This window comes from Pongo pygmaeus, chromosome 20, assembly GCF_028885625.2.
Source record: "Pongo pygmaeus isolate AG05252 chromosome 20, NHGRI_mPonPyg2-v2.0_pri, whole genome shotgun sequence".
In the NCBI taxonomy this organism is placed as follows: domain Eukaryota; kingdom Metazoa; phylum Chordata; class Mammalia; order Primates; family Hominidae; genus Pongo; species Pongo pygmaeus.
In genome coordinates, this window is record NC_072393.2 from 10329625 (window position 1) to 10350841 (window position 21217).

The 21217-nt window shown below is 54.2% G+C and overlaps 2 protein-coding genes across 5 annotated transcripts; one reads left to right on the plus strand and one right to left on the minus strand.

Moving 5' to 3' along the window:
* Positions 1-1248: 1248 nt before the first annotated feature.
* Positions 1249-8335, plus strand: SHFL (shiftless antiviral inhibitor of ribosomal frameshifting). Of its 2 annotated transcripts, none has more exons than XM_054461665.2 (8): positions 1249-1549; positions 2024-2147; positions 2346-2395; positions 4736-4774; positions 4978-5127; positions 6330-6433; positions 6556-6710; positions 7156-8335. In XM_054461665.2, the coding sequence occupies exons 1-8, from the start codon at positions 1529-1531 to the stop codon at positions 7386-7388; spliced, it is 876 nt and encodes a 291-aa protein (XP_054317640.1). In that variant the 5' UTR covers positions 1249-1528; the 3' UTR covers positions 7389-8335. The 2 variants fall into 2 exon arrangements, with proteins under 2 accessions (XP_054317640.1, XP_054317641.1); XM_054461666.2 differs by having other exon boundaries at positions 6664-6710.
* Positions 7425-20706, minus strand: ANGPTL6 (angiopoietin like 6). Of its 3 annotated transcripts, XM_054461662.2 has the most exons (7): positions 20032-20706; positions 17580-17668; positions 11077-11668; positions 9853-10033; positions 8783-8970; positions 8439-8709; positions 7425-7864 (listed from the first exon to the last, which is right to left on the minus strand). In XM_054461662.2, exons 1-7 carry the CDS (start codon positions 20323-20325, stop codon positions 7674-7676), a joined length of 1806 nt encoding a protein of 601 aa, XP_054317637.1. In that variant the 5' UTR covers positions 20326-20706; the 3' UTR covers positions 7425-7673. The 3 variants fall into 3 exon arrangements, with proteins under 3 accessions (XP_054317637.1, XP_054317639.1, XP_054317638.1); XM_054461664.2 differs by lacking the exon at positions 17580-17668 and having other exon boundaries at positions 7674-7864; positions 20032-20092; XM_054461663.2 differs by lacking the exon at positions 20032-20706 and having other exon boundaries at positions 7674-7864; positions 17564-17798.
* Positions 20707-21217: the final 511 nt, after the last annotated feature.

Here is a 21217-nt window from a genome sequence, read left to right on the forward strand (position 1 = left end):
ATAGTGAGACCCCGTCTCTAAAAAAAAAAAAAAATTGAAAATTAACCAGGCATAGTGGCATATGCCAGTAGTCCCAGCTACTTAGGAGGCTGAGGCAGGAGGATCGTTTGAGCCCAGGAGTTCGAGGCTGCAGTGAGCCACGATCAAACCACTGCACTCCAGCCTGGGCAACAGAGCAAGACCTTGTCTCAAAAAATAAATAAATGAATAAATATCCATCTGGGGGTGTAACTTTAACAGTTTTACCTATAGGGGTGTGCAATGGAGAAAAAAATTTGGAGTCGTTGAGTGCAATGCTATTTTGCCCCTCAGAGAGTATCCGGCAGTCTCTGGAGACGTTTTTGGTAGTCACAACGGGGAGAGTAGGGAACCACTGGTATCTAGTGGGTGGAGGCCAGGGATGGTGTTAAATGTCCCCCAATACACAGGACAGTCCCCCACACAAAGAACTAGGCCGCCCAAAGGGTCAAGAGTGCTGGGCTTGAGAAGCCCTTGCCCAAAAACCCCAGACTTAGTCTTGCTTTGGGGGCTCTGCACGGCGGCCCCATCTCCCCACTCTATTCCTCCCCTAGCTAAGACCTCCCATTTCAGTGACTCTGTACAGAGCATCCCCTCCTCCAATGAAGTTGCCATCTCTGTGTCTCCAGGCTGGGCCAGAGCCCCACCACCTAAGCGCTCCCCGATGCGCCCCGTACTAGGTTAGAATTGTCCGGCCCACGGGGTTCTTAACCATTGCAGATTCCCTGGATCCCTGAGACAGCTGGATTCTACCGGGCTACTAGAGACCAAGAATCTGTATTTTTCTCAAGCACCGCTTCCCCCAACCACACACACACTGCCTGCCCCTACCAAGGGCACACAGCAGGTGGCCCAGTGACTAGTTGAACGCCTACTGCAAACCAGGCGCTATTACGCGATCCACTCGGGAATCTTGGCACATACTCCACTCCATGGTGTAGACACCAGGATTCTCCCCATTTCACAGAGGGGTAAACTGAGGTTCAGAGAGGTGACCGTAGCTAGGACAGAGACTCAGGGCAGGAAAAGGGCCCAGGTCCTCATGAGCGCCAGATTCCCGGGGAAGGAGGGAGAACAGACAGGAGGGTGATGAACTGGGGGAGCGCGTGCTGGGTGGGGGGGCGCGGGGCCTCGCCGCGGCCTTCTGATGCGGCCCCGCCCCCACGAGGGACGTGAAGACGCGGACCCCGCGCAGCGTGGGGACATGTGACCGACTGCAGAGGCCGCGCCGCCTCCCCCGTCCGAGGTCTGCGCGCTCCGCCGCAGGGTGCAGACCCGGGGCGCCCGCCTGGGTTTGGGGCGCAAGAGCAGAGGCGGAGCCAGGGCGGAGCCAGCGCGCCCGGTCCCCCCTGAATCGAAAGCGAAACAGGGGCCGGGGAGGAAGGGCGGAGCCGGCCCCGAGGCACCGCCCCCTGCCCTGCGCGGCTGCTGGACCGACGGGCGCGCCCAGGTAGGGGGGCGGCTGAGCCGCGCAGTGCGGACCCTCGCGGGGAACTGCGCCGCCGCCACCATGTCTCAGGAAGGTGTGGAGGTAAGCGATGGCTACAGCTGGGCCGGGGTCAGCCGCGACAGACCCCGAGGAGCGGCCGGGAGGCGCGGAGGGGGCTTCGCAGTTCCTGGGGACCCCCATCCTAGAACCCCAGATCCTTACCCCTGCCTGGCGCTCGCCCTCCTTGAAAAGGAAAGTGACTCCCACGTTTCCCCAGAGCAAAATGAGGCCTCCCAGAGGAAAAGCGGGGGCTGCAGGGTCAAAGGTCAGAGGCCAGAGATAACCTGGCCGCCCCCCCACCTTAGGCTGGGACGCTCGCCCCAGTCCGCGCCTTCCCCCATCGCCCTGTGGGGACTTTGGCTTTTTCCAGGAAATGCCGTAGAGGGATGAAAGGGGGGGGGCGGCGGAGGCCAAAACCAAGGGTCAAGTTCGGGCCGGGAGAACGGTGCCTAGAGATGGGGGAGGGATGATCGCCTTTCCCCTTCCCCCACCGGAACCCCCCTGTCCCCATCCCAGCTGGAGAAGAGCGTCCGGCGCCTCCGGGAGAAGTTTCATGGGAAGGTATCCTCCAAGAAGGCGGGGGCTCTGATGAGGAAATTCGGCAGCGACCACACGGGAGTGGGGCGCTCCATCGTGTACGGTGAGGCTGCGGGGGTCCCGGGCCCGGTGCGGGGACCGCGCGTGGGAGCGCCGAGGGGGCGTGGTCTAGGGAGAGGCGTTGAGATCACCTCCCCCGGAGGTCCCAGCCTTGGGGAGGCTCTGCGTCGCGGCTCTGGGTGGCCTGGAACTCCCACAGACCCTTCAAGGGCCCTTTCCTTACACGCACTCTCCCCCGCAGGGGTAAAGCAAAAAGATGGCCAAGAACTAAGTAACGATCTGGATGCCCAGGTAACCTGTCCCCTCCCCTCGCAAAGGACCGGGTCACGGGAGGGAGAGCAAGAGGGGGGACCCGACCCGTTCATGGTGACTGACCCTCCTCTGAAACAAGAGGGACCAGGCATTGTCGGTCCATAACTCATCACCCAATCTCACTTTTTCACCTCTCCATCATTTGTCGGGCCAGGGAGCCTGCAAACAGTAGGCGCTCATTATGTGCTGATTGTATTCAATGGGGGAGAGAGCCACGAAACTAGGCAATGAAAGGAGCCAGGATTATTGCCATCGTAGCGGGGGCGCAGAGGTCAGAGAAGGCTTACAGGAGGAGGAGGTACCAAGTCTTAAAGGATTGGGAGGAGTGAGCCCTGGGAGGGGAAAGGGAAAGAAAGGCAGGGGTCTTGGGCCGGGGGAGGGAATGGCATAAGCAAAGGCTGGGAGGTGGGGAAGGGTTGTTAGTGGCAGTCTCTAGAAAGGCTGGGATGAGCAGAGGATTGGGGAGGAGAGAGAGGCAGGGGAATGGAACCCTTGTGTTGAATGAATGAATGAATGAATGAATGAATGAATGAATGGCTTTGAAGCACAGGTGCATCATGGCTACTTTGCTTCTTTGACAGCTTTGGTGATGGGAACACTGTGGATTTAGCCTGCCTGAAAGGCTCAGTGTAGGGCTGTTAAAGAGTATAATAGGCCGAGCGCGGTGGCTCACGCCTGCAATCCCAACACTTTGGGAGGCCGAGGCGGGCGGATCACCTGAGGTCGGGAGTTTGAGACCAGCCTGACCAACATGGAGAACCCCATATCTACTAAAAAATACAAAATTAGCTGGGCATGGTGGCGCATGCCTATAATCCCAGCTACTCGGGAGGCTGAGGCAGGAGAATCACTTGAACCCAGGAGGCAGAGGTTGCAGTGAGCTGAGATCACACCATTGCACTCCAGCCTGGGCAACAAGAGCGAAACTCTGTCTCAAAAAAAAAAAAAAAAATGCCAGGCGCAGTGGCTCACGCCTGTAATCCTAGCACTTTGGGAGGCCAAGGCGGGTGGATCATGAGGTCAGGAGATCAAGACCATCCTGGCTAACATGGTGAAACCCCGTCTATACCAAAAATACGAAAAAAAATTAGCCAGGTGTGGTGGCGGGCCCCTGTAGTCCCAGCTACTCAGGAGGCTGAGGCAGGAGAATGGCGTGAACCCGGAAGGCGGAGCTTGCAGTGAGCCGAGATCGCGCCACTGCACTCCAGCCTGGGCAACAGAGCGATTCTCCGTCTCAAACAAACAAAACCAGAGTATAATAAAACATGTATCACAGTCTACATTTATACATATAAAAGTATGATAAAAATGATAGCAGAGGGGCCAGGTGTGATGGCTCACGCCTGCAATTCCAGCACTTTGGGAGGTTGAGGCGGGCAGATCATTTGAGGTCAGGAGTTCGAGATTAGCCTGGCCAACACAGTGAAACCCCTTCTCTATTAAAAATACAAAAAATTAGCTGGGCGTGGTGGTGCATGCTTGTAATCCCAGCTACTTGGGAGGCTAAGGCAGAAGAATCGTTTGAACCTGGGAGGCAGAGGTTGCAGTCAGCCGAGATTGTGCCATTGCACTCCAGCCTGGGCGACAAGAGCGAAACTCCGTCTCAAAAATATAATAATAATAATAATAATAATAATATTAGCAGAGGGTAGCATTCATTGAGTACTTCCCACATGGCAAGACACCAGGAATTGATTTATTTCATCACCGCAGTGACCCCAGGAGACAGGTCCTATTATTTATCCCCATTTCACAGACAAAGAAACTGAGGCTGAAGTCACTTGCCAGCAAGCAGGTGGCAGCTGCGATTTGAACCCTGGCCACCTGGAGTCAGAGCCTGGGCTCTAACATGCCTGTCAGTGGGAACCCAGGGGGCAGGGAGTGGCTTGCCCAAGTCCCCACAGCTGGAAGTGATACAGCTGGGATTCGAACCCACATTCCTCTCAATCCAGATCCCCACCACTTAGCCGAGCACAACATGGCCTCAAAGGGGCGACATGTCACAACACCAACAAGCATGTGGCATTTGCAGGCAGGAAGTGAGTACGGGGGTCAGGCTGGCCTCACTCAGGCAAGCCCTCCCCTAAGCCTCAGTTTTCCCATCTGAGCAATAAGGTAACAGGTGTGCCCACCTCTCAGGGCTGCTATGAGGACAACTGAGGCCACACACCTGGCTCTCAATAAGTGAGTGGTGCTCTGCGAGCTCCTGGCGAGTTAGGGGCACCCTATTCTCATTGCGGCCGGGGGCCTCCCCCAGCAAACAGGTGGAAAGAGACCTGAGCCCCATCCCCAGTTTCTGCCCCTGCTATCTCCACCCAGGATCCACCAGAAGATATGAAACAGGACCGGGACATTCAGGTGAGTTGGTGGCTAAGGCTTGGGATGGGGAAGTGGGGAGGGGGACATCTGCAGGCACAGAAGGATGTCCATTAGGGCAGGAGGGGAGATATTCACTGGGGCAGGAAGAGGACTCATCTGTAGGGAGAGGAGGGCTGATGGTTATGTTGGTGCAGAAGGGGTGACACCCCCCCCACCTCATCCCCACCTGCCCCATTCCACAGGCAGTGGCGACCTCCCTCCTGCCACTGACAGAAGCCAACCTACGCATGTTTCAACGTGCCCAGGACGACCTTATCCCTGCTGTGGACCGGCAGTTTGCCTGCTCCTCCTGCGACCACGTCTGGTGGCGCCGCGTGCCCCAGCGGAAGGAGGTGATGACCCAAAACTTAACCTCGACTTTGACTGTCCCGAACTCCACTCCTGACCCCCATCCTCAGTGACTGTACCTCTGACCTAAGGATTTCAATCACTGAGAGTCCAATCCCTGACCTCCAAACTCAGAGCTCAGCCTTGATCTCTGATCCCAACCCCTGACCCAGGACTGGACTTCTGACCTTAAATGTGAGAAGCCCAATACCTCCTTACCCCAGAACCTGACCCTTGACCCACAATTGAACAGCTACTACAGAAATCAAACCTGGCCAGGCGCAGTGGCTCATGGCTGCAATCTCAGTGTTTTGGGAGGCTAAGTAGGGAGGATCGCTTGAACTTAGGAGTTTGAGACCAGCCTGGGTGACAGGGCGAGACCCTGTCTCCAAAAAAAAATTTGTTTTGAAGACATGGGGTCTCGCCCTGTCACCCAGGCTGGAGTACAGTGGCGGGATCATAGCTCACTGCAGCCTCCACCTCCTGGGCTCAGGTGATCCTCCCACCTCAACCTCCCAAGTAGCTGGGACTACAGGCCTGCGCCACCACACTTGACTAATTTTTGTATTTTGTGTGTGCGTGTGGAGATGGGGTTTTGCCATGTTGCCCAAGCTGGTCTCAAACTCCTGGGCTCAAGCAATCTACCGCCTCAGCCTCCCAAAGTGCTGGGATTACAGGCATGAGCCACTGTGCCTGGCAAAAAAAAAATTTTTTTTAATTAGCTGGGAGTGGTGGTGTGTGCCTGCGGTCCCAACTCTCAGGAGGCTGAGGTGGGAGGATCGTTTGAGCCTGGGAGGTCGAGGCTGCAGTGAGCCATGATCACAACACTGCATTCCAGCCTGGGTGACAGAGCGAGACTCTGTCTCTAAAAAAAAAAAAAAGAAAGAAAAGAAACCAAATCTGACCTCAAAAACACAGCCCCAAATCTGGCTTCTGAACCTCCTGACCAGTAGTTCACTTCTGGTCAATGCTTAACTAGTTCTTGCAAAAGAGGCAGGAAGCCAAGATGTGTAGTGTTTGCCAATTTCTGCGGTGTAAATATTCCCACCATGGTCAATATCAGGCTACCCACGTGAAGTCACTGATTGAGTTGGGTTGCTCAAGCTGAGGCCAGCCGCCGCAGCACACTCCTAGCCCTGACCCCAACCTCAGACACCTCTGACAATCCTTGGTCCCCTCTCTGTACCTCCCTCCCCACCACCACCAGGTATCCCGGTGCCGGAAATGCCGGAAGCGCTACGAGCCAGTGCCAGCTGACAAGATGTGGGGCCTGGCTGAGTTCCACTGCCCGAAGTGTCGGCACAACTTCCGGTGAGGGCGCTGACCCCCAGCTCCCCCTCAGCCCTGCCCTACCCCAGCCCTGCCCCTCCCTGCCCTGGCCCCACCCTGGCCCAGCCGCGCCCTCGGACCCTCACAGCCCTGCCCGCCCCCAGGGGCTGGGCACAGATGGGGTCCCCGTCCCCCTGCTACGGGTGCGGCTTCCCCGTGTATCCAACACGGATCCTCCCCCCGCGCTGGGACCGGGACCCGGATCGCCGCAGCACCCACACTCACTCCTGCTCAGCTGCCGACTGCTACAACCGGCGAGGTGAGGCTCTTCTCCGCCAACAGCCTGGACAGTCTTTGTCCCCTTCTGTGCCTTTAAGTCCCCAAATCTCCACTCAGTCCACTTCGTCTCCCACAGCAGCAGCCACTGCTTCCACACGGCCTCCATGGCCCCCCCAGTCTCTGTGGTCTTGCCCACGAGGCTCTGAGGTTTCACCCCAGTGGCCCAAGCCTGAGGGTCCCCATGGCCTCTGCCCCCATGGTCTCTGGGTTTGGGGCCCCTGTTTTATCCCCTGGAATCTCAGGTGACCCCAATGTCCCCGGCCCTGGTCTCCTGTATCTTCAACACCCCTGAATGTCCAGTTGCGCTGGTCCCCGTATCTGGTGGTCTCAGCTCCTCCCTAGAGCCCCGTGTGGCCTCAGCCCCCTCCTCCCCAGACTCTCATGGGACCTCCAGCCCCATGTCTGCAGCACCTCTCCCTCCCTAGAGCCCCACGTGCCTGGGACATCCTGTGCTCACCCCAAGAGCCGGAAGCAGAACCACCTGCCCAAAGTGCTCCACCCCAGCAACCCTCACATTAGCAGTGGCTCCACTGTGGCCACCTGCTTGAGCCAGGGCGGCCTCCTGGAAGACCTGGACAACCTCATCCTGGAGGACCTGAAGGAGGAGGAGGAGGAAGAGGAGGAGGTGGAGGACGAGGAGGGCGGGCCCAGGGAGTGACCCCTGCCAGGTGCAGATACAAACCAGACACGGTCTGTGGCTACTTTGTGTTATTATAAGATATGAGCTCAAACCGAGATATGAATGACCTTGGGGAGTCATCTGGGGCCAAGATATTGACAGGGGGGATTCCTGGGTCCCATTTCAGCGCCCAGGGTCACAGATCCCCAGTGGGAAGTTCTATGGGACACACTGGCACTGAGTCACAAAGAAGGTGTGGCCAGAACAACTTGGGCTCCTGCTGACCAATGTCCCCTGGGGCTTAGGGGACAGAGGAACAGAGAGTCACAGCTTCAAGGGCCGAATGAGCATGGCGGCCTTCCTGAGAGAGTATGCCCCACCACGAAACTCAGCCCAGTAGACACCATCCTGGTAGCGGCTTCGGTAGTGGCCGCCGTGGTGCCACACACCGTTGAGGTTGGAGTGGGCACAGGCATGGTACCACCAGCCTCCCCGCTGGTACAGGGCACAGTTACCTGAGGGGAGAGAGAGAGTCCATGTCCTCTCACCAGAATAAAAGCCTCTACCTGCACCTCACAGTGCAAGGCTTTTGCCAGGCATCCCCTGGCCCCTCCCATTCTTATTGAATACAAGCCCTGATCTTCCATCTCCTCAGCAAAAAAATAGGAGCCCTGTCCCCCCAACTTTCTTCAGAATAATAGCCTTAATTCCTTCCCTATCTCCTTACCAAAGTACAAGTCACACGTTTCCCACCTTTTCTGCAAACTAGGAGTCTACCGTTCATTCCTTTATCAAAGAAAAGAAAATTATCTACTTCCTTTCTGGCATAAGAGTACTAGCTCTCACCCTCTGCCCTTTACTTGAACAGGAGTCTTGATTCTTTTTTTGCCTCATCAGAGAAGGAATCTGGACTCCCCATCCCCTCACCAGGATAAAAGTCCTGACCTTTGTTCTCTTGACAGAATAAAAGCTTGCTTATCCTTATACTTACCAGAGGGGTGTCTTAACTACCCTACCTCCTTTCATTCCCTCACCAGAACTGGAGTCCCGCCTCCCCTATCCTCCCACCAGAATAGAAGTTCTCCTTACCAGAATAGGAGTCTCGGTCCCTATCCACGGTGCTGAAGGGCTTGTCATTGTGCCAGGAAAGAGAGTCTCCAGCATCACCATGGTACTGGCCAAGCCGCAGGCGGTAGTAGTCGCTCTCGGGTTCCAGGGAGAAGCCATCATAGTGGGCACGTGCTCCACGGCCCCCCCAGTCCTCCAGGAGAATCAGCAGCTCATGGTCCCCACGGCTGGTCAGCTGATACACAGGTTCAAGGCCCAGCCAGTATTCTCCGTCTGGCCGCCCAAAGCCCGCCTGGCAGGGCAGGAAAGTCAGGAAGCCAGAACAGGCTCCCTCCCCTTCCCTGCCTCTGCCCACCTGTGCCCACCTTATAGTGCTGCCAGGTAGTGAAGAAGTTGACTGAACCATCTTGCCTCCGCTGGATCACAGTCCAGCCTCCACCCTCCAGCTGCTGCTCACACCATACTGACACCACGTGACGGCCCACTCGCAGTTCATACACTCCACTCTGTTCATGGCCTGCCTGGTGGGCCTCTGCACAATCCTGCCATGGGCCTGTGGGCACAGGGATATGGGGGAGGCACAGCCTGGGCTGACCAATCCCTTACTGGAGCAAGAGTCGAGATTCTCACAGGTCCCCTCACCAGAATAAGAGTTCTGCCTCTCCCACTTTTCTACCAAAGAGTCCCACCTCTCCCATTTCCTCACCAGAATAAGAGGCCTGCCTCTCCCATTTCCTCACCAGAATCTGAGCTCCAATAGCCATTTCCTTACCTAAGAATCTGGGTCCCTTGTCTCTAACCAGAGGAAATGTCAAGTCTGGGGTTCTTTTTTTTTTTGAGATGGAGTCTCGCTCTATCGCCCAGGCTGGAGTGCAGTGGCGCGATCTCGGCTCACTGCAACCTCCGCCTCCCAGGTTCATGCCTTTCTCCTGCCTCAGCCTCCCGTGCAGCTGGGACTACAGGCGCCCGCCACCACGCCCAGCTATTTTTTTGTATTTTTAGTAGAGATGGGGTTTCACTGTGTTAGCCAGGATGGTCTTGATCTCCTGACCTCGTGATCCACCCACCTCAGCCTCCCAAAGTGCTGGGATAACAGGCGTGAGCCATTGCGCCCAGCCAACTCTGGGGTTCTTAAACCCTGGTTTTTTATGGTCTCCTCACCATAATATAAGTCCTGAATATGGTACTCTGAACCAGTTCAAACTCTTAACAAAGTAGGAGTCCTAAATCTACCATCACCTCACTAAAATAAGAGTCCCTCCTCTTCTATTTCTTGTTTCTCCTATTTTCACACCTTAGAAGTTTGGTCTTATTTTTAATCAGAATAAGAGTATCATTTCTTCCGGTCCTCTCACAACGAGAGAAATCTTCCACTAAAATCCTGACTCCTCAATTTTCCTCTACCCACAATTCCTCAGCCCTAATGTTGACTTACCCACAGGCTTGGTGGGGACCGCAGGGTGACCTGCAGGCATGGGAGAAGCCAAGGGCTCCTGCTGTCTCTGGGTCTGGTCTCTCTGGGGCTCTGGGGCTGGGTCCAGCATCCTACTGGTGTCACTGGTGCTACCCACAAGACGGACCGGAACCACAGGCACCAGTGGGGGTGGCGGCAGGACCTGGGGTGACGGAGAAAGTCAGGTGTAATTGCACTAACCCTCAGGCCAGGAGGCCTGGTCTCAGGGGCAGAAATGGTGGATAAATCCCCCAGCTCCCAAATGACCTGGACATCTGGCAGTGGGGGTGTCCCAGCCCTAGGAATGATCCTCCCCAAAAGCTAAACAACTTGGCTTTAAAGTGCAGACAGGCTGGGCGCGATGGCCCACGCCTGTAATCCCAGCACTTTGGGAGGCCGAGGCGGGCGGATCACCTGAGGTCAGGAGTTCGAGACCAGCCTGACCAACATGGTGAAACCTCCGTCTCTACTAAAAATACAAAAAAAATTAACTGTGTGTGGTGGCTCACGCCTGTAATGCCACCTACTCGGAAGGTTGAGGTAGGAGGATCGCTTGAACCTGGGAGGTGGAGGTTGCAGTGAGCCAAGATCGCACCACTGCACTCCAGCCTGGGAGACAGAGCGAGACTCCATCTCAAAAATAAAATTAAAAAAATAAAGTGCAGACAGAGCTGGGCTTAACTACCGGCTCTTGGTGCTCATGGTTTAACTGATCTGTGCCCCAGCCTCCTCTGTAAAGTAGGGATAATAAGAACACATCCAACAGTATCTAACTTACTGACTCCTCTCACCAACCCTGTAACGTAGGGACTGTCACAGAGCAACATTTTCTTATCCCAAACCCAGACCCGGACACGTTCCAGAATTCAGAATAACACGGCTGGATTTAGACACAGTGACACAGGGAGGGTTATGTATATGCATGTGTGTATAGAATATACATAACACTCCTAAAGGGGTTTTTGGTCTTTACGTGATAATGATATGCTTAATTATAGGATCCTATGACTATTCACATTAAGTGGTTAAGTAAAGGCTATAAATAGCCACCAGTCACTTTTTGACCCAAATAAGTTACCAGAAGGGGCGGGTAGGAATCCGGTTTTCAGGGTTTTGCGGATTTCAGAACTGTGGATAAGAGATCGTGGGGTTGCAAAACCCCCATTTCACAGACGATGCTGCTCTCTGGGGAGGCTGCGAGGTTACCTGCTGCTGCCCGCCCGCGCCTCCTGGGCACAGGCGCTCCAGGCGGGCGATGAGACTGCTCTGCTGGGTGACGAGCTGCGCCAGCTCGCGGAACTTGACGTCCAGCTGGTGGAAGCGGGCAGCGGCGCGCTGAGCCTCGGCGGATGCGTTGAGCACGCGCTCCCCGAGCAGCGCCAGCGCCGCGGCAGGTTCCGCCCCCAGATCCGCCCCCGGGCCCACCCCGGGCCCCGCCTCGTGCTGCAGCTGCGCGCGCAACTGGCCCAGGCGCGCGCTCAGGCCGCGGCTCTCCTTGCGCAGCGCGCGCACCTCGCCGGCCACGGTGCCGTCGGCCGCCGCCAGCCTCTGCAGCTCGCGTAACAGCTCCTCGTGGCGGCCGACGCGCATGCGCAGCGCCGCCAGCTCGCTGGCGTTGGCGGCTTCGGGCGCCGCCCGCGTGGACGTGGGGCCGCTCCAGCACACGGCGCCGGTGAACTTTTGCGGGGGCAGCACGAAGGTGTAGGTGCAGCGCGGGGCGCCCGCCCGCGCCCGCGACGCGCCCAGCAGGAGCAGCAGCTGTAGCGCACGCAGCCAGGGCTTCCCCATCGCGGCGGACCTGCAGGCAGAGGAGGAACGGGAGGAAGACGGGGTGCTGGGGCCCAGCGAGACCCCTCCGCTTCCACGCGGGGATACGCGCGTCTACACCCGCGGTGTCCCGGGCCCATAATTCCAGTCCCCATCTCATTCCCCCCGCGGCTGGAGGGCCCCAGGGTGACCCCACTCTGGCTTCAACACCGAGCTCCTGGCGCCAGGCCGGATAATGCATCTCATGCATTCATTCATTCGACAAGCGAGGCGGGCGCGGTAGCTCACGCCTGCAATCTCAGCACTTTGGAAGGCCGAGGCGAGAGGATCGCTTGAGACCAGGAGTTCGTGACCAGCCTGGGCAACATGGGGAGACCCCTGTCTCTACAAAAAAAAAAATTAGCCAGACGTGGTGGTGCACACCTCTGGTCCCAGCTACTCGAGAGGCTGAGGCAGGAGGATCACTTGAGCCCAGGAGTTAAAGGCTTCAGTGAGCCATGATCGCTCCCCTGCACTCCAGCCCGGGCAACAAAGTGATACCCCATCTCAAAAATAAATAAATAAAAACAAAAACAAGGCTCATGGGGCAGTTCAGGCCGGTAATTCCAGCACTTTGGGAGGCCAAGGCGGGCTGATCACTTGAGCCTAGGAGTTGGAGACCAGCCTAGACAGCACAGAGAGACCCTGTCTATACAAAAAATACAAAAATTAGCTGGGCATGGTGGCAAGGGCTTGTCATCCCAAGATCGCCTGAGCCCATGAGTTCCAGGCTGCATTGAGCTGTGATCACGCCACTGCACTCCAGCCTGGGCGACAGAGAAAGACAGAGAAAAAAAAAAAAAAAAAAAACAAGCAGTCACTAGGCACAAATGTGTGCCAGCCCCCTTTCTAGGCACTGGGAATACATTAAGGAACAAAACAGACAAAAATCCCTCCCCTAGTGGGCAAAAAAATAAATACGTACTGCATAGGATGAATAAATAGAGCATATTAGACAATGTTAAATGCTAAAAATAACAGCAGGGCCAGGCGCGGTGGCTCACTCTTGTAATCCCAGCACTTTGGGAGGCCGAGGCGGATGGATCACGAGGTCAGGACATCGAGACCATCCTGGCTAACACGGTGAAACCCCGTCTCTACTAAAAATACAAAAAATTAGCTGGGCGTGGTGGCGGGCACTTGTAGTCCCAGCTACTCGGGAGGCTGAGGCAGGAGAATGGCGTGAACCTGGGAGGCGGAGCTTGCGGTGAGCCGAGATCGCGCCACTGCAGTCCAGCCTGGGTGACAGAGCGAGACTGTCTCAAAAAAATAAAATAAAATAATAAATATAAAAATAACAGTAGGAGTGGTGAGGCGGCTCAGGCCTGTGTCGAGGCAGGAAGACTGCTTGAGGCCAGGAATTCAAGACCAGACTCCAGATTGGGCAATGTATCCAGACCCTGTCTCTACCAAAAAAAAAAAAAAAAAAAGGAACTGCAAATGCACAGAACCACATCTGGCTAATGTTTAAATTTTCTGTAGAGTCAGGGTCTTGCTGTGTTGCCCAGGCTGGTCTCCCCTGGCCTCAAGTGATCCACCTCTGCCTCCCAAAATGCTGAGATTACAGGTGTGACCCACCATGCCCTGCTAATTTTTAAACTATTTTGTAAATCTAGGCTCAGTGGCTCACACCTGTAATCCCAGCTCTTTGGGAGGCAGAGGCGGGAGGATCAATTGAGGCCAGGAGTTTGAAGCTGCAGTGAGCTATGATCGCAGCATTGCACTCCAGCCTGGGGACAAGAGAGCAAACCCTGTCTCTTAAAACAAAACAATAACAAAAAACAGCAAACTAGGTAAAGAATATGGAGGTCTGTGCAGGAGTAGCTTGAGAGGGGTTTGCCTAAAGGGAAGGCCTGGTGGAGGAGGAGATCTAAGTGCAAAAGCTCTGAGACTGGACCCTGCCTGATGTATTAAAGCAACCTGGGAGAGGTTAAAGCAAAAGCAAAGGGAGGCCGGGTGCTGTGGCTCATGTCTGTAATCCCAGCAGTGTGGGAGGCCAAGGCGGTTGGATCATCTGAGGTCAGGAATTCGAGACCAGCATGACCAACATAGTGAAACCCCGTCTCTACTGAAAGTACAAAATTAGCCGGGTGTGGTGGTACAGGCCTGAAATCTCAGCTACTTGGGAGGCTGAGGCAGGAGAATCACTTGAACCTGGGAGGTGGAGGTTGCAGTGAGCCGAGATCACACCACTGCACTCCAGCCTGGGCAACAAAAGCAAAACATTGTCTCAAAAAAAAAAAAAAAAAAAAAAGCAAAGGGAGCAGGGTGCAAGGAGGTGAGGTGGGGTGAGGGAAACGTCTCACTAACTGCCTTCCCAGCAGTCGGATATTGGAAACCCCATCTTCCACGTCCTCAGGCCAAAACCCCAGCAGATCCAACCCATCTCAGCAGATCTAATCCATCAGCCAGACCTGTCTGCTCTTCTGTTTAGATCCTGAATTCCTCCACGTCTCCGCTACTCCCCACTGCCCCCAGACCCTCCCTGAATTCCCAGCTCAAGACACCATCTGGGTGACAGCAGCTGCCTCCCTGCTCTCTGGATTTCCATCCTCAACCCCAGGTCTAGTCTCCCCGACAGCAGCCAGAGGGCGCCTATGAACATCTGAGTCAGTTCATGTCCCTCCCTCCCTCCTCTGCTCTGAATCCTTCTTGGCTCCCACCTCGTTTACAGGAAAAGCCCAAATCCACCCATGGTCCATAAAAAGTTCCGCTATCTCGGTGACTCAGGCCTGTAATCCCAGCACTTTAGGAGGCTGAGGCGGGCGGATCACGAGGTCAGCAGATCGAGACCATCCTGGCTAACACGGTGAAACCCCGTCTCTACTGAAAATACAAAAAAATTAGCCAGGCGTGGTGGCGGGTGCCTGTAGTCCCAGCTACTCGGGAGGCTGAGGCAGGAGAATGGCGTGAACCCGGGAGGCAGAGCTTGCAGTGAGCCGAGATCGTGCCGCTGCACTCTAGCCTGGGCAACAGAGCAAGACTCCGTCTCAAAAAAAAAAGAACTTGTGCTATCTGCCATATCCCCTCCTGCCCTCACTCCTCCCAGGCCCTTCCTCACACGAAGCAAGTTCCAGCCTCAGGTCCTTTGTACCTGCTGTTTTTGCAGCCTGGAACATTGTTCACAATTTAACATCATTCCCTTCCTATCCTTATTCAAGTCTCAGCAGCGCTCCTTGAACAGCAGATTTAGGGTTGTACCTCCATATACAAGCTCTCTCTCTCTCTCTTTCTCTCTTTCTCTCTCTCCCCCACCCCCCCTTTTTTTTTTTTTAGACGGAGTCTCGCTCTGCAATCTCAGCTCACTGCAACCTCTGCCTCCCGGCTTCAAGCGATTCTTGTGCCTCAGCCTCCCAAGTAGCTGGGATTACAGGCATGTGCCACCACACCCAGCTAATTTTTGTATTTTTAGTAGAGACAGGGTGCCTGGTCAACAGGTGAAATCCCGTCTCTACTAAAAGTACAAAAAATTAGCTGGGCATGGTGGCGCATGCCTGTAATCCCAGCTACTCGGGAGGCTGAGGCAGAAGAATGGCTTGAACCTGGCCGAGGTTGCAGTGAGCTGAGACCGCACCACTGCCTTCTAGCCTAGGCAACCCGGGTGAGACTCCATCTCAAAAAAAAAAGAAAAAAAAAGAGAGTCATGCTCTGTTGCCCAGGCTAGAGTGCAGTGAAGCAATCATAGCTCACTGTAGCCTCCAATTCCTGCGCTCAAGTGGTCCTCCTGCCTCAGCCTCCTGAGTGGTTGGAACTACAGGTGCGCACCACCATGCCCAGCTACTTTTTTGTAGGGAGGGGGTCTCACTGTGTTGCCCAGGCTAGTCTCAAACTCCTAGGCTCAAGTGATCCTCCCACCTTGGACTCCCAAACTGCTGAAATTATAGATGTGAGCGACCACACCAGCCCTAAACCTACACTTCCTGATGCCTGTACAAGCACATATCCCGAGGGTCTCCATCTCACACACACATTGCCTCATTCATGCATTCAACCACAGACGCCTTGAGTGCCTATTGTGTGCCAGGGATGCTGTTTTAGGCAATGAGGACACAGCCTTAACCCAAACAGACAAAATTCCTGCCCTTGCAGAGCTGACATTCAAGTTGGGAGAACAGAGAAATAAGTCAGACAGCGTTAGGTAGGTCAGAGGGCAATCGTGCTTAGGAGAAAAATGGAACAGGCAAGGGGGTGACAGTCCTGGAGGTGGGGGACATTTAATAGAGGAGTCAGGACTGGGTGCGCTGACTCACACCTGTAATCCCAGCACTTTGGGAGGCCGAGGTGCCTGTAATCCTAGCACTTTGGGAGGCTGAGGTGGGAGGATCACTTAAGGCCAGGAGTTTGAGACCAGCTTGGCTAACGTGGCGAAACCCTGTCTCTACTGAAAATACAAAAATTAGCCAGGCGTAGTGGCATGCGCCTGTAGTCTCAGCTACTTAGGAGGCTGAGGCACAAGAATCACTTGAACCCGGAAGGCAGAGGTTGCAGTGAGCCATGATTGCACCACTGCACTCCAGCCTGGGCAATAGAGCGAGACTCTGTCTCAAAAAAAATGAAATAGAGGAGTCAGGAAAGGCCTCACAGAAGAAGTGACACTTGACCGGAACAGTGCCTCACGCCTGTAATTTCAGCACTTCGGGAGGCCAAGGCAGGAGGATTGCTTGAGCCTAGGAGTTTGAGACCAGCCTGGCCAACATGGTGAAAGTCCATTTCTACTAAATATAAAAATAAAAATAAAATAAAGAATAAGTGACACTTTCACAAAGACCAGAAGGAAGAGAGAGAAGAGGAAGAGCATTCCAGGCAGAGGGAACAGCAGGTGCAAAGGCCCGGAGATTGCACCCAAGAAAAGGCAGAAAGGGGCCAGGCGCGGTGGCTCATGCCTGTAATCCCAGCACTTTGAGAGGCCGAGATGGGAGGATCACCTGAGGTCGGGAGTTCAAGACCAGCCTGGCCAACATGGTGAAACCCCATCTCTACTAAAAATACAAAAATTAGCTGGGCATGGTAATGCATGCCTGTAATCCCAGCTACTACTCAGGAGGCTGAGGTGGGAGAGTCACTTGAACTCAGGAGGCCGATGTTGCAGTGAGCCGAGATTGCGCCATTGCACTCCAACCTGGGCAACAGAGCAAGGCTCAAAAAAAAAAAAAGGCCAGGCACGGTGGCTCACGCCTGTAATCCCACCACTTGGGAGGCCAAGGCGGGTGGATCATGGGGTCAGGGGATTGAGACCATCCTGGCTAACACAGTGAAATCCTGTCTCTACTAAAAATACAAAAAAAAAAAAAATTAGCTGGGCTTGGTGGCGGGTACCTGTAGTCCCAGACACTCCGGAGGCTGAGGCAGGAGAATGGCGTGAACCCGGGAGGCGGAGCTTGCAGTGAGCTGAGATTGCACCACTGCACTCCAGCCTGGGTGACAGAGCAAGACTCTGTCTCAAAAACAAAAAAACAAACAAACAAAAAAAAAGGAAATGGCAGAAATGTCTACGAGGCTGAAACAGAGAGGGGGGAAGCAGGAGGAGGTAAAACGTGACAGGGCAAAGTGTGAAGGGTCCTGTGGGCCCGGAGGAGGACTTGGGTTTTACTTTGAGTCAGGCAGGAGCCATGGAGGGTTCTGGGCTGGAGACGGCCACATTTACTTCTGGACTCAGACACCAAGCAGGGGCTCACAAGGATCTGGGGGTAGGGTCCTCTCTTTGTCCCCTGATCACTGACATGCCCCACCCCCCAAAACAGAGATTGACCAACCCCCCAGAACTGGGACGTGTATATAACACCCACTGCCTTTTACACTCTCAGCCTGGGGTGGCAGGGTGGCGTGAGGGCCCCCAAGCCAAGCTGTGGTCGGAGTTTCCCCACAGTGAGAATCAACCTGCACCTACCTTCCCACCCTCTCACCTCTGATACCCAAGACCCTGAATCCAGCGGAGCTCACAGAACACACAAGAAGTCCAAGGAAGAGCCGAGGGTCCAGTGGGGCCTCTGAGCTAGAGACGGGGAGAGGGCGGTGGGACAGAAGGAGAGAGGAGGCTTGGTAACCACTCCCCAGCCCCCAGAGCCTGGGAGTGGAGCTGGGATGCTGGGCCCAGGAGCCCAAACTATAAATATTTAGCATTTCCCAAATGAGAAATGAGACAGAATTGCCAGACTCCCCTGCCCAGGCCACCAGAGCCTGATAACACAGGTCAGTGTCCTGGACATCCCTCCCCTTCCCCCACACCCTCCACTGCAGAGCCCAGAGCATGGGAGGCTGCAGGCCCCGGGGCAGCCAGGCGTGATCCCAGCCCCAGACACGCACACACCACACAGAGAACGAGGAACATCACTGGGGACTCGCCGTGTGTAGGGCTTGGCTCTAAACTCTCCACACCTTTTATGTATTTGATCCTCACAACCTGAGCTGGATTCTGTATGTACCCCCATTTTACAGCAGGGAAAACTGTGGCTCCGAGAGGGTAAGCGACTTGCCTGCAGTCACACAGCCAAAAAGAGACCAGGACGGGAGCCAGGCGAGGTAGCTTGACTCGGAAACTCACATATGTACACAACAGCAGTCACACACATGTGGGCACATAACAGAGTGGACACAAAGACACACACACACGCACATTCGCACACACGCACACATTAACACCCAGCAAAAGTCTGGGTGCAGTGGCTCATGCCTGAAAGCCAGCACTTTGGGAGGCCGAGGCAGGTGGATTACCTGAAGTCAGGAGTTCGAAACCATCCTTGCCAACATGCTAAAACCCTGTCTCTACTAAAAATACAAAAATTAGCTGGGCATGGTGGCATGCGCCAGTAATCCCAACTACTCGGGAGTCTGAGGCAGGAGGTGGAGGTTGCGGTGAGCCGAGATAGAGCAACCGCATGCACTCCAGCCTGGGCGACAAGACTGAAACTCCATCTCAAAAATAAATAAATAAATAAATAAATAAATAAATAAATAAATAATAAATTGAGGAATTAATGAATTAAAATAAAAAATAAATATAAAAGACACAGCTGTAAATTTTTAAATTGTGATAGAAGCAATATATTCTTAAAGTGAAAACCCTACCTCAGTTACATGTGATTTATGTTTTCTGGATTAATCTGGATTTTATAATTAGAAATAAAAATGTAAGGCCGGGCGCAGTGGCTCACGCCTGTAATCCCAGCACTTTGGGAGGCAGAGGCGGGCAGATCACGAGGTCAGCAATTCAAGACCAGCCTGGCCAAGATGGTGAAACCCCGTCTCTACTAAAAATACAAAAATTTGCCAGGTGTGGTGGCCCACGCCTATAATCCCAGCTACTCAGGAGGCTGAGGCAGGAGAATCGCTTGAACCCGGGGGGCGGAGGTTGCAGTGAGCCACTGCACTCCAGCCTGGGTGACAGAGTAAGACTCTGTCTCCAAAAAAAAGAAAAGAAATAAAAATGTAAGATTTTGAGTCCACGTAATTATTTGTTGAAAATAATACAAGTCAGTATAATAGAGAAGCACTCATATATTCAACACTGTAAGACAAAACACCAGAGACCTTGGATTTGATAATTGATCTGATATCCTGAACAGTATTCATATGTACAGTGATAGCTATCTTTCTTTGGTGTTTTTTTTGTTTTGTTTTGTTTTTGTGTGTGTGTATGTATGTGTGTGTTTGTGTGTGTGTGTGTGTGTGTGTGTGTGTGTGTGTGTAGTTTTATGGTTCTGAGTTGGTGGCCAGTAAGTTCCATGTAGTGCTGGCACTTATTTAATTAACTATTCATGATTTTGTTAATACCTTGTTATAGAATTCAAGCATATATTTTTCAGCATAAGAAGCCAAGCACACCAGCTTGTCATTGGAGAGAATATATTAAGTGAGAAAAACATTCAGGAATCAGAGCTTTAACATGTTAAAGTTAGTGCTAGACATTGTCATATCAGATCTGAACCTATCCTAATATATAACCATAAAGCTTGACTTCTGCATTGGAACTATGCTTTCATAAATAAAGGATGTCTCATTGATTACAAAAATTTAAAAAAAGACACAGCTGGAAACATAACACAGTTTCAGGCAACAACTCTATGTTCCAAATATGGTCACACACACATCACAACTTAAAGGGAAATGGGGTGGGCTGAGTGGGTCTTTATCTGTGTGTCAGGCTTGTCCACATCCTGGTTCTTGTGATCACACAGTAGTGCACAGATACAAAACAGGTACACACAGGTGACACCCGGAAACCTATCCACCACACCACAGAGGTCACCGTCTGTCTCCCACACACTCGGTCACATTTTCACACAAGTCAAATCACACGAGGACGGAACTGGGGGAAGTAACCATGCAGTCATTTCCCAGGGGTACAAAGAAACTCACGTAGAGCCCCGCAGAGCCCAGGCCCAGGGTCCGAGACCTGTCCGAAGGCCCCACCGACGACCAGCCACACGCTGGGAGAGCCGCCTCCTTCCCCTGGTCTGCACCGTCCTGAGCTCCCGAGTAACTCGAGTGGACTCCAGGGTTGAAAGAGGAAATGGTCGTCCCAGATCTGAGAGAGGCTGCCAGGCTGGGCTCTGGGCCTGGGTTGGGGCCCCCACACTGGGCCCCCCTCGGCCCCCCACCCTCAGCCCCCTCTGGCTTCCCCATTGGCAGTAGAGAGGGAGGGAACTTCATAAGTCACAGAGAGGGGCTGAAGAATACAGAGAGTCAGACAGATGGAGATGGGAGAGGCATAGGGAGATGGGAGAGACATAGGGAGATGGCAGAGATAGGGAGAGACGGGGAGATGGGGAGAGACAGAGAGAGATGGGAAGATGGGGAGAGACACAGGGAGGCAGATGAGAAGAAAGAAACAGGGATGGGGCCAGACACAGAGAAAGGAAACTTCTTTAGTTTCCATCTTTAGTTATAAATGATGAAAGAGACAACTGATGACAGAGACAAAGTTACAAGGGGGAGAAAGAGACAGGGGGAAGACGAGGGGGAAGGGAGACACATCTGGGGGAGAGGAGGAAGAATTGGGGTGCCAGAGAGAGCAAGGAGGGAGAGGAGGCCAATGGGGGAGGGGAGATTAATGTTCAGCCCAGTGAGGGGGTGTCCCTTCCCCCCACTGCAAGGTTTTGGGGAAGAAGCCAGAGGCCTGAGGCCAAGACTGAGGCTTTGAGCGGAAAGAAGGAGGGGGCGAGTTATTCATGAAACGCCCGCCTTGCCTTTAGTTTCCAGAAGGTGATGTGGAGTTTCCATCCATCAGCCCGTCTGCAGACAGGGGTACCCGGGGAGGACAGCTGGCCCAGAGGAGCTGCGGGACGAAAATGAATGATTGCCGTAGTCATTCCCTCTGGTGGCTTCTCCCCAAGTACTTGGCGCCAGAGCGCCCAACATTGTGCATACATGATCGCTCCCAATTCGTGGGCCCGGGGGACATTATCAGCCTGACTTTGGGATATCTTAGGAGCCTCGGAATGCAGAAAGTGGTTTTAGCCCAGCTGGAGGAAATGGGCCGAAGCGGGATTCGAACCGGCAGATTAGTTTCTCTGCAGCCCGGAGCCGCACAGCCCCGCCCCGG